Source organism: Mercenaria mercenaria, chromosome 11, assembly GCF_021730395.1.
Source record: "Mercenaria mercenaria strain notata chromosome 11, MADL_Memer_1, whole genome shotgun sequence".
Classification (NCBI taxonomy): Eukaryota; Metazoa; Mollusca; class Bivalvia; order Venerida; family Veneridae; genus Mercenaria; species Mercenaria mercenaria.
In genome coordinates this window covers 14,063,757-14,077,486 of record NC_069371.1, presented here as the reverse complement: position 1 = coordinate 14,077,486, position 13,730 = coordinate 14,063,757, and the positions used below count along the sequence as shown (strand labels likewise).

At 33.1% G+C, this 13,730-nt stretch overlaps 1 protein-coding gene across 1 annotated transcript in view; it reads right to left on the bottom strand.

Annotated features, from left to right (window-relative positions):
* Positions 1-9,372, bottom strand: part of LOC123532505 (ATP-binding cassette sub-family C member 3-like) — a 34,327-nt gene extending 24,955 nt beyond the window's left edge. The window contains exons 1-7 of the mRNA XM_053517962.1: positions 9,319-9,372; positions 4,947-5,123; positions 4,278-4,409; positions 3,118-3,246; positions 2,084-2,209; positions 1,687-1,748; positions 1,108-1,245 (exon numbers count right to left, since the gene is read on the bottom strand). Of these exons, the coding sequence (XP_053373937.1) occupies positions 1,108-1,245; positions 1,687-1,748; positions 2,084-2,209; positions 3,118-3,246; positions 4,278-4,409; positions 4,947-5,123; positions 9,319-9,372 (818 nt within the window). The remainder of the gene's footprint in view (positions 1-1,107; positions 1,246-1,686; positions 1,749-2,083; positions 2,210-3,117; positions 3,247-4,277; positions 4,410-4,946; positions 5,124-9,318) is intronic.
* Positions 9,373-13,730: the final 4,358 nt, after the last annotated feature.

Genomic DNA, 13,730 nt, shown 5'->3' with positions numbered 1-13,730 from the left:
TGTCTCATAACCGTTTACGTTTTCCGCTATTTTGAGCTGAATCTGGATGGATGAATGACCGTTTCCATTTCGTCTGAATTCCGTTACCTCAGGTAAGACTTTAGACCCGGCCGTCTACACGGAGCTAGGAAAATCGATTAAAGTACATTTACTTTACACAACAACTACTCGTAGGCAGGAATCCTCAGTTCTATAAACATCATAAATAACCAGTTGAATATAAATGCCTTTAAAGTGCATCTATCTATTTTATTTAAAAAACGTACCCGGGCCAAATGCGAAACTGGCCCCTGCCACTTAAATAATTGTTGCATTTGTTATATGACATTTGGAATTTGGCAGTTAGCATGGCGCACCGGCCTTCCTCGTTTGACAGTTAAAAGGTATACCTGTAACACATGGTTTATGTTTTGCTAGTTGCCCCTTTGCAAGCAAAGGGGTCTCTTCAGTAGACAGCCAACTTCCCATGTACATATTGTGTAAAGCCTTCATTCCACTCCCGTTTTGAAACAAATATCCATTATGATAAATCAAGTCGTTCTTTCGTGTCTTGGCCGATCTGCTTGTATAATAATAGGTATTGTAATTACCAAAATATGGTGGCTATCTTATATATGTAAATATCTTACGATTTCATCTGTAAGATACAGCTATCCAATTATCAGCAGAACTGAAATTATTTCACAAATATTTTATGATAATGCTTATTGCTTTAGTAAACATGATCTAAAACATTGTTGATATTTAATAATGCGTGCAATTATAAAATCACACACGCATAAATATGAAAGTGCACATTTATATGCAGTATGGTATTTATGTCCACATATTTATTTACGCATGCACGAGTAAGAATTTATTTACTCTTTGATGTTTACGCTTGTAAAGTTTTAAGTGTTTATATATTTTGAAATAATATTATATGCGAATACACTGTAAAAGTACATTTTTATTTCTTTTGGTTCCTGTGACTATCGACATATTTCTCCTTATTACACATTCGTCCGATTTCAGTGTGAGAAAAAAGAATTCAGTGTACTTAAGCATATTAAAAAGATAAATTGCTGATTTCAAAACTGATTTGCAAAAACAACACAACATTTATACCTAGCTTTTGCACAGTAAGTGACCTCATTATCCCAAGCTTTCTCTAGAACAGGTCCAACAGTTTCATTCTTCAGTCTACAAGGCAGGCTCCAAAACGTCTTGATGTCAAAGGTCTTTTTGTATACCGCGTGAACCACACTGTAAGAACGTAAGAAATTTAGTGATATAATGTGTTAAACTCAAGCTGAATAACGTTTGCAATGGAAAAAAATGTCATATATACTGGTGAAAGTAATTTCTAATAATTATTTCGTTTTGGATAGAACATTCCATTCCTACAGGAACTGTGTCTTGCGTAGTAAATTGTAAATGTATGTAAAAATCATTCCAAAGTTATTTCTGCATGTGCAGTGTATATTTTGTTACAGAAAATGAGTGGTGTTTTCGGAGCAGGTTAGTATTCTGATGGTAGTTTTGTGGAATAAACAAGTTTTTGTTAGATACGTTTTAAGACATACGTATAAAGATACATGTTTATGTATCTTCACACTATGTCATAATGTGCTACTGATAAAAACTATTTCTTGTTTTGACGTATCTGTTCACAGCGCTGGGCACTATTTTTCAGATATAACTTACGGTGTAAACCATTCATACAGCAGGTGATTGAACACTGACGCATTTTCCTCTGGACATGCATTCTAGAAACAGAAGTCAAAAGGTCACAGAATAAGTAAATAATCAGTTTTGAAAACATATTTACTTTACAAAGATTTGATGAATATTTTTATCTATTGAGAAAAAAACTTTCTTTTTTTGCCTTACAGTTTATTCCATACAAGCAGGAAAAACTTACACACATGTCATTACGTTTAAAAACTTGAGCCTGACACAGTAGAATTCATTAAGGCTATAATTAATTAGTGTTTTTTATGATTTTTTATGAATGTACATGTACATAGACAATCAAATCTAAGAAATGGATTCATTTTCGAGAAATTTACTTATCCATGGTAACTGTGACTATAATTCTAACCTTAACTGATTTTTCAGTGTTCTCGGAATGTTTGTAGTTCTCAGCAAAGCAGTGGAGCACAAACTGCACGACTATGAACAGGAAGAAGACATAGTACTCAAAAGTTGGGAGGCAGGCATCCTTTCCCTGAAGAAAAATCCGATGCTGTTAAATAATAATTTCAATGGCCTCCAGTTTTCGTGGTTTGGACCAAAACTGCTATTTCATAGGGATATGCAATTTAGGATTTCAACTTTTGAACATAAAGAGAGTGAGAATTTTACTTCTTGCATGAGATCTAATTTCGTCGAGGATTGACTCAACAGTGAATTTCACGGAATTAGTCCCCATGAACATCAATGAATTCCCTGCTGATTTTTTATTAGGATCATATTGTATAAACATCAAATATGAAATTACACAACTCCGGTAAGGAAAGTATTAGGTAAAATCAATAAACTTAGGTTGACAATTGGGGTATTTGATTACCGGTTTCTTTTTCTATAAGTAAGCTCTTCGGTTTGGGAAGAATTTGATTTCATTTCTCCTTACAAAAAGTTTAACTCTTACAAACTGACCTCAATTATTCGGTTACCGTGGCCAAGTGGTTAAGATAGCAGACTTTAAATCACTTGCCCCTAGCCGATATAGGTTCGAGCCTCGCTCGGGGCGTTGAATTCTCCATGTGAGGAAGCTTTCCAGCTAGCTTACAGGAAGGTCGGTGGTTCTACCCATGTACCTGCTCGCGATGAAATAATGCACGGACAGGCACCTGGTGTCTTCCGCCAATATCAATGCTGGAAAGTTGTCATAAGAACTGCTACGTTAAACCCAACAAAAACAAAGCAAATCTAAGACAAATTAAAATGATAAGAGCACCCTTGAACCGGCTTTTGTAGCAGTTTACAGCAATTCTAACATATCTTGTTTATTTATATCCGTCACCACTTAAACCTGACGACTATCAACAGTGTAAATGAACTTGCACTCTCATTATAAAAACTCAGAATTAGCGTTTTGTGTTATAGCAAACAAGTGCGTCATGTACAATGTACCTGGTTTGTAATATTTGTATAAAGTGTAGGTATCTCTGATGCTACAAGGATTGCCCAGAAAGCTAACGGAACTCCTGATGTTTTAATTCCCTTGAGTCGCTGAAACTGTTGCAAGACAATGGATAATAACTGAAAAATAAAATAAAATGCAATATTTATATTAATATAAGTTTTGCATAGAATCATCTGTCGAATAAAAAGTCATATAATAAATGTGTTATTAACGCCACTTTGACGCTAGTTTGACATCGAAGAGAAATGCTCCATATTTGATAAACAATATAATTCATTACTTATACACATGTCTATAATAAAACAAAACAAATGAAGGGGTTCTTCGAAAGATTTTTTTTTTTTATTTTTGAACAAAACGCTTAAATATAATAGGGTAATTATAACAGTGACCTGATATGCAATGTTGTATTAGGCTCGAGTCTATTTTTCCAGACCTGGATCCCACGACGCGATTGCGTTGAGTGTGATCTGGCCTGGCAAAATCCACGAAAGCCGAATGCACCATTGCAGATCGAGGTGCTGTTTTAATGACATTTTTAGCATATACATGTTCCTATTTCTACTGTTATATCAGCCAAAAAAGGATCATAGTTTTAGAAAAATGTGACAAGTAGTCCCACCAGTGAATATTTTTCCTTATCCGATGGGAGCTGAATACAGGATTTTGTATTCATTAGAGAAATAGAGACTGTATTTCAGGCCGAAAATTCGTAGATATTTTAAAAAATTGGACTGTAAAATGTTTTCACATTTGATAACAGTAAAGATATTGTTACTGGTGTGTAGTATTTATGACATGGTTTGATATTAAGACAGTGGGCTCTTAGCGATTTCCTTGTGGTTACCTATTCTCCGTATCCTACTTCGGCATTCTCCGGCGATGCTCGTGGATTTCCGTACCTGTCGGAAAATGCCGAAATCGCATTCGGAAAACACGTAATCGTACGCTCGTCATTACAGGTCTACTACCTTAGTTACATGTACAGGCCTTCAGTTTAAACATATTATATTCTACGTTTTGTAAATATGAAACTGGTCATGCAATTTAAAACCATGATGCTGCAAATAGTCAGCACGTGCTTCAGTTGCATCTTTAACTGATTATATTTTACTAGTGAATTTCGTTCATATAGTAAGTGTCTTACAAAAGTAGCAATCTTGATACCGCACGCCGTGTTGAATGCCACAGACGCTTTCATCCCCGCACACCCCCTATCCGAAAAATGAACATGACGAAGCTGTAAGCCAACCATCACTGCTGCCAAGAGAGACATTACCTGTAACAAAACCACTAACTTGGTCACATTTAAAAAGACCCCGGTATACATGATATACGGGACACAAAGGCTCGATAATGTAATATTCCTCGTCTTGTACATCAACAAAAATCCCTACTTCTGGTTTATGAAAAATATGTACCTCGATTCTATTGTGCTGATTTATTTGTAAATTCAAAGCCACATTTCAACACTGAATAAGAATTTGCAACGGACACGTATGTAACTCATATAACTAAAGGAACGACCTCTAAAACAGCAGCGTCTTGCGCAGCCTATCTTACAGGACACCTCTCTTGTTTTATCTGAAAATCAATATCAATATTGAAATGACACTCTGATTTTTCTACGTCGTAGGCAGGACCTAACTTGACATCACTTTTAGACGCGTTATTTCCTTCTTTGCCGCCAAACTATAACTTTATATTACTCATTATAGCTAATTATTGTATCAAACGTACTAAACATTTTCATTTCTACATGCCATCATTATGTAAACTTTGTCGGTTTGTTTGTCTGTCTGATGCATGTACATACCCCTTTAGATACATTCAGTTTGGACAGTGGCAGCGGTTTAACATTTCTCTTCGTACATATACTCCAGATAAACAAAGGAAACACAATCCACAGAAACCCACAAGGAACCCAAACGAGTACTGTGTTTAGGAAGCATGTTGAAAACTCAGGTTGTTGTTTTAGCACGTTTGAGGAATTCTAAAAGAAAGAAAGAACTCAATAACAGAGACAAGAAACATCTGACGTTATAAAAACATAAAGCAAGGGTTGGCTTGAACGCATGTCTAAAAGCATATGCATGAATCTATAGATTATAATGTAATGAGTATTGGTCATATGATAAATGAAACATACAATCTTAGTGCCTTGCAAATGCATTAAAATGTACATATCTATTAAAAACACTTTTTCACTATCTTGATGTAGTGACATATCTAAATAGATAGAACAGTTTATAGACGAAAAACTATGTTGAACATGATTCTTGTTGTTGAAACAAAATGAAAGAACCGAGATTTTGATAGGGTTACCTTTTTACTGAAAAGATATATTTAAGAAATGAAATGATGTTTTTTCTGTGTTCATGCGAAATGAACGACAGAATAGGATCGGTAAATCCATGAATCGCGCTAGATCCTATTCTGTCGTACATTTTGCAAGAACACCGAAAAAAATAGTTTCATTTCTTATATTTACATTATATTTCCTTTTCATTTGTAAACTATTAAGAGGTTAATATACGGCTTGGTTGTGCCTTCTTGCCATAATGGCACACCTATGTCATAATTGCCCGAGGGCCATTATGAAACTAGGTGTGCCATTATGGCTAGAAGGCACAACCAGCCGTTTATTGACCTTTTTATTATATACCTTCTTCATATTCATCTTGGTATTTTCATTTTACATATTTTTTTCTAAAAACTTAGTATCATTTATATTGATTTTTTCATCAACAGTGCTAGCAGTATTTGACAATCGATCTGAAAATGATTCAGCACCCTTTTACCCACCATAATGACGTTGCTACATGACGTCAACGTCAAAACGCGCTGACGTTCCGGTTACCCGGGGCCATTATGATTATGGCGCGTGAGGCGGACTGCGCCATTATGGATTTGTCAATAGAAGCGGTAATGGCCGTTTAAACGGCTTTTTTGTTACTATTTATAGTAACGTATATAAAAATAATATTATGAACTGCTTATAATTTGTAGCATTTAGCATCAAAATCAGCTTCCCGGCCATTCTGTTCACCAGACGGAACAACTGCGACGTTATCTAAGGAACGTTCTCCCTGAGTATATGCGGACGTCGTCAAAACAGCGGCCGGTTATCACTAAGCAGCGATGACGTAACTTTCGCGCCTTTCCCTTTGCTGTTCATACGAAATGAACGTCAAAAGTTTCAATGGAAAAGAATAGGGCGAATGTAAATATATCACAAACAGTCGCGGCAAATGATAGGATTCGCGATAAAAATAAGCATAATGCTTTTTTGACAGTGCAAATATGAAGGATAGTTCACAGTGTGAATATTAAAGGCCGACTTTGGTTGTCCAGGGAAACTTTTCGATGATTGGCACATATCATTAACACCTTGTGGGTTGAGGCAATAAAGTTAACAAATTTTCTTGGTATAAATTACAGGGATTGATAACATCTGTAGGAATTTCTGTGGTTAGCTCAGGTCATCTCAGGACATTAAAGCACTCTGGATTTTGCAATAAAAGATGAGAGATAGGAGGAAAGAATTTAGATAAAAAAATTATATCAGTACTGTAATTTTAATATAACAGATTATAATTGTACGATTCTTACAATCATCAGTTCCATTTTATTCAATTTCTTCAAATATTCACATATAGATATATTAATACTAGATATTTACATATTGATATATTAATACTAGATATTTACATATTGATATATTAATACTAGATATTTACATATAGATATATTAATACTGATTACATATAACATTGTAATGCAACATTCAAATAAAAGATCAATATAGATCTTAGATATTAACAAAAATCAGTATCACTAAATCATAGCCTTTATTTTGCAAGTGACAAACCCCAATATAAAACTCAGTGAATATAATTCTAGTTCTGTAATCTGCTTGAAAAGAAAATGCTAACTTTCACTGAATACCATAACATATTCATTATGTCTAATTCAGAAATAAGATATACTTCATGCTTATAAATTATAATTGTTAGTCTTTCAGATAATAGATTGATTAATTTATGTAACTAAATTCACAAAGTTATTTTCTGACATCACGGTGGACACCAAACATTTATTTTATTTTATAATCATTTATATAAAGATAAGACATGTATTCCTTTATTCATTGTCACTTTCTTCATCATAATGGTCTATCCCATTGAAATTCCTGTCGGCTGCACCAATACCATGGACATCTTGACCATCCCGTTTTATGTTTATAAGAAGTTGCCATATTTCAGAGACAAAACTGTATGTTTTCTTTTTATATTTCTTTTTACCAAGTGATCTCCTGTTATGTTCTAGTTGTTGTTAAGAGTTGAGACAGTGTAGTATATTGAACCAAGGATGAAATACTTTTTAATCAGATTTGATACAGATAACAAGTGGAAACCTGTTGTGATGATCAAGACTGAAAGGTGTAAAATAAATATTTCAGTAATAAACACTTACCAGTATGAATATTCCCGGAGAAGCTGAGCAATAAAGCTATCGTTTTATATACAATAACTTCTCAATAATTCATGCTGATGCAAATCGGGCCGCTCATATTCACTTCAAGCGTAATAAAGTCATTTGTTTAATTTCATTAGAATAGTCACTCGAATCACTTGTACACAAAATTCCATCTTTTTTTTTGACTGACTCTACTGTAAATTTGTATAGACTGTCTTTCAAAGAAACAAATATTATACTTTAAAGTAAACTCTATGACTGAAGTTCTGATCATTTCTTCCAATTAGGGGTAGTACTGTCTGTTTAAGCCATGTGCTTGGATAATGCTTTTTTTTAGATAGCGCTTAAGTAAAAATGGATGATTGACTTTCTGGAACTTGAGGGATATATGTGCTCCTTTATTTTTGTACACTAAACTACTTTTGACGTCAACCAAAGATTGTTAAAAACTCTTACGCACGAGAGTTAGTGTTTTAACAAAAAATCCTCGATATTGTAGAAGTAGTTTTGGAATGTAAGGTTATTGTTATGACAGTAAATATGGTAAAATAAATATTTCAAAGATTCAAATACGTAAGTCGAAAGTACTTTTGTCCTGTTGAACACTTCAACGGAAGGAGCTACTATCGATAACACTGACTGTGTTTAATGTCTTTTTTTTTTCATTTTTATGTAAATTTATATAGTCTCTGCATATCTCAGACGTCATTGATTCACTGCACAAATCACAGATTTAGTGCTAATGACACATGACCGATTGTCGTTCTTACTTTAAACGATTAAACGATTAAAAGCAATGGTATTAATATTCAATTTCTATCCTATATGTCAATCAATGACGATATTTTAGATTGTACGCGATAACCGTCACGCATACTAGCATCTCTTACACGTGGTGTCGATGTTAACGATAATATTTAAGTTGGTTGTTGAATATTAGTCACGGTGGAAACTGCTGCTATAAAATTGTTATAAATTTTCACGAAGATCCAACAGCACATATACACACGTATTTTCCATGATGACCTCCTTTCTTACAAGAAGAGAGACTGTATGTCGAATGTTTTAATCAATGAAACTAGCACATATTTGCATAAAAAGCGGAATATATTTTTATATTTCGCGGTTCTAAGCACTATAAATGGTTACGCCATACTGACACCAATAATGCACGGAGCTTAAAAACTGGCGACAATATAAGTATTTCTTACAAATCATGATACATATCATTGCAAAACAATAAACGGATAGTGGTGGCCTTTTAAATTTTAATTTTGTCCCGTAAAAAATAAAAAGATTTTATTTTAATGTACAGATCAGTCTTTTTGTACCAGTAATTTTCATCTTCGCTTCAATTGATGATTAGACTGTTTGTACAACTTTCGAAATGTATTAAAATATCATAAAAGCACGTTTTCGAGGACAAAATTACAAGTATGTAAAACGTCGAAAAAAATCTGTGTTCATAAAACTACTTCATTGGACAGAACATAAAACCGGGGAAAACATATATTTTCCATAGAAAAAGCGTTATCAAATATTTTCTTTTTGTATTAAAGTGAAACATTCTGTCACCGAGGAAGACCTGTACAATAATAACTAAATTATATAAAATAAATAGCTATTCATAGAAAGAAAAAAAAACGACACGTATTTGATGAATCAAAGACAGACAATTCATTTAAAATATTAGCTAAAGTACTACTTACCCAGAATATTTCTCCGCCACAATATTCCCCGAAGATATTCACATTTCCTCCCATTCTTTCTATTTTGGGCAATATATTAAACTTCAGTTGCTTTTATAGTCTGTCATCAGTTATGTAATCGACTGGCAGAGGGGCGTAGCTCGTTGGGATGATAGCTTCATTCAGACAGATGTTTCAAATGGTGCTTGTCTTTTATTTGAAATACTCATTTATTGTTTGATACGTTACCAGTTTTATAACGCTTTCATTAGGTTTAAGCGTCGATGACGTATGGACGTTTAAAATACGTGCTTCTGAGTGACACATAAATAAATTATTTCCATAACATACTAGATTTTATTTCTACTATAAGGATAAATACGATTGTATTGCAAACATATCGGAAGAGAGAAAATTGGATTCACAACTTGAAGTAATGCAAAAGAGAAAACAAAAATTCCAGCATCACATCCAGAGCATCCAGAGTTCGTTACATTATGGCGCTGCACATGTGCCTGTTGCTAAAGTCAATATTATTCAAAGGTATGACTCAAATAAAGAAAACCTTAATAAGATTTTAAAACATGTTGACGTTCGTAATATTCCCGGATGACCAATGCTCTAGCCCTGCTGGTGTCAAAACTACACATTATAAGACAAAAACACAAGGTAACTTCAACAAAGTGTAAGTGGTTTAACAATGCAGAGATTTTAATATATCAAGCTTTTCTGAAAATAATTTTTGAAATTTTGAAAAAAGACAGATGTATGGTACATTATATTTTCTCTTCCCCAAAATTAAGAAGTACTCTCCGCTCATGCTAAAGCTAAAAGGTGCAGTGAGCGTATATTTCATGCAAATGGTTTCCAAAAAAATCTGATATTAATCACATGTTATTGGGTAAGTTACATCATGTGATTTGAAGGTGTTGTATAACGCTTCAGTTGCTGCATTTTCTTTTTGAAATTGATTTTCTAGAGATAAATCAATGTCACATGGTAAGATATTATATTAAAAATTGAAAATAGAAATCCTTAAAAAATGTCATAAATATTTCAAAACTTTATTTCAAAATATAAAAAAGTATACAAACATTTGAAGACTGGTGCGGGTAGAATTTCATAAAGCTATTCTGCCGCCTTTGTAGAGCATTGCTTGTCATCTATTTGTTTTTATTCAAATATAAGTGTAAAATAGTCCAAGTAGATTTTTGCATATCTGTTGCTTTGTACGCCTTCATTATTGTGTCAAACCGGTGGTCATTTACTTTTATTCTGGCATCAAATTAATGTGTAAAGTTTTTTGTTTGTTTGTTTTTTAATGTGCAAAGTTAAAGTATATTTTAATTTCATTTCAGTGTCGTATTTAAAAGACGCATGTACAAAAATTCGTTATGAAATGGTTCTTGCATATACACTTTAAACTGCATGAAAAAAGCCAAGCTAGTGTATATACATTTACAGTTGAATTTATCAGCTTAAATTATACTTGTGCATAGCAATATAAATAATACATTGATTATACACAGTAGATAAGGCAACAGGCCTCTTTGGTCTGTAAGTCTCCAATGTTTAATACATCATATAATGTCATTATACATAGATTTGAAAAACAAAATAGGATGTTTAGATGCAAAACATTAATAACCACTAGATATAAACAACACGTATTATCTACGGGAAATTGAATAATGTCATGATCTTGTATACATGGTATTCCTTCGTTTTACAAATGGTTGCACTAGATATTTGGCTATTAACCTAACATGGTTATTTACAACAATTTATAAATAACTTCATCTTCTCACACACTAACCGAATTCCTTCATTTTGTGAGTCCTATTTCAATTACTTTTGTACTTCTTTAAGATGCGTGATCGCAATTTTTCTGAATAAGAAATTTTAAGATGTATAGGATAATAATCAAACAATGAAGTGATACGCGTTCTGTTTTCACGAAAGGTGACCTGTTCTGATTATCGTGATTGTGTTAAAGCAATACCTTCTGACTGGATTGTATCCCTTACAATCGTTAAAGCCGTATCATTTATCATTTATGATCTGATAGATTTTGCATTGATCTTGGTATTGCTTTGGGCAATACATTGAAATAAAGCTCGCATACTTTTCTGTAGATAGATATAATCCTCTGCATTATAGTTGAAAAATATTGTCTATTTGCGATAAAAAAAATATGTTCTTTAATAGACTGATATAGAAATGTTGTTTCTATAAGAACATAAAACAATATGTTAGCTTATGGTGTTGAGGAATTCGTGTTTCCGTGTAACTCTTGCATTAGGAAATGAGCAATTGGCAAATATAATTTAACAAGTGAGCAAACGAAAAATAATCAGCAAATAAACTATTGGCAAATGGCATTTAGCTAGCAAATAAGCATCGGCAGTTAGCAATTTGCAAATGAGCAACTGGCAAGTAGAACTAAGCATATGAGCAAACGGCAAGTAAGCCATTGGCAAATTCATTTAGCCAGCAAAGAGCAATCGGTAAAATAGCAAATGAGCAAATGAGCAATTATCATTTGGCAAATGAACTATCGGCAAATAGCAAAAAGCAATTACTGAGAAAGAGGCATTTGGCAAATAGAAGTTAGCAGTAAGCAAATGGCAAATATCAATTAGCAGATGATTGTCATAACTCGCAATCTGCAAATAATTATAAGCATTTTGACAAATAGCAATACGGAAATTGCAAATAGCATTTAGCAAAAAGCAAATGGCATTTTGCATGTCCAATCCCGCATTCCATAGAAAAGTAGCAATATTACATAACTTATCTAATATTTGAACTTGACCCAACTCCGAGTTGCACTTTAAACAAACTTAATAAATACAGCACGCTATTGTCATCAAAAAGATATAAATATAGACTTCGTTGAATGGCATTCCGTTCTGTTTGAAGAAGTTCAAATAGTGTATTAAAAGCTCTGTAAAATACTTACTTTAAACCGTGTGGGCAACTAGTCGTTAAAATATTTATAAACTTTATTGGATATAAATTTTACAAAAGAAATATTTCATTTTGTTTGATGTAACTTTAATAAATCTAAGTTTTGTTCGTTTAGTTATGAACATGGGGTGCAATAAAAAAGCATCCTATTTATCATTTACCTTTTTATCCAATCAGGAGAGGTTTAATGATCCATTATGTTTTAAGACCAGATACTTTAATTTCAATTTATGAATTAAAATTTAAATATTTATTATTGCTTTTTACAATTCATCTTTAGATGTTTTCTCACGGAAGAAGAGTTAGTATTGAATGAGTCTCAATGAGCCGGGTAAATTGAACGTACTTTTGATAAAACATTAAAGTACGTTTGTCTGACCGATTTTTAAATGAAGATCCATCAGATTTTTGATAACTATATATCTTGACGAGTATTTAAGCATTTTGTTCTTTGTCATGGTCTATAGATATGCATATATTTTTTCACTGAGTTAAATTGTGGGCCTGTATGGCGAGAGTTGTAATACTATTACGTTGCTGTACACATGCGACCGTATTCAAAGACTATTACTTTATAATGCAGGTTTAACACTACTTGGAATTAAATGTCCATGCGGAAATATTAGAAGGAAATAATCATATATCTGTTAACCATCAAATTAAATTAATTTCTATAACTTTGAAAAACATTCTTGAAAAACGAGCTGCAGTTTAATAATAAATTAAACTAATATACTTATTTATGATACCGTCTACACAATTTCATTTTAGAGATAATTATTCTCTTACTGCTATTTAAATTTGCGATTTATTTCACGCATTAATTTAACGTTTGTTACTAAAAGCGTTTGTTCGTCTTGTGCGGTCTATCTCATTTCGATTTTCTTTCAAAACTACTGTATCTGTAGTAATTGTGGCAACGTTAAATGTCGCAACGCCGCTAAATGTCGCAACCACCGTTAAATGTCGCAAGGTTGACGTTAAATGTCGCAACCACCGTTAAATGTCGCAAAATCGTCTGCCGCTAAATGTCGCACCTTTAACGTTAAATGTCGCAAAAATTTGCCCACCGTCATATGTCGCAACACCAACGCTAAATGTCGCACTTCCTATTTGACACTATGAATATCAATTCCTTGTGTATATTTACTTTTTGAGGGAAGAATAATTAACAGGTTTATGTAATACAAATAATTATCTTAATGATAAGTACTGTTATTTATAGCAACAAGCGGACCTTGTTGGCCCTAGATCGCTCACCTGAGTTCCAAACCTTGCTTGAACAGTCACGCAAGAAAAATATTTATTATTTTGTAATAGGACCAGTGTTTTAGGACAGAAATATTCTGATGTTTCTTCTAACTAAATACGATTTGGTAATGATGTTGTATGTTTGTGGGGGTTGGGTATGGTTGGAGAACGGGGTGAATAACGACACAGAAATCTAAGACACAAACACTGGA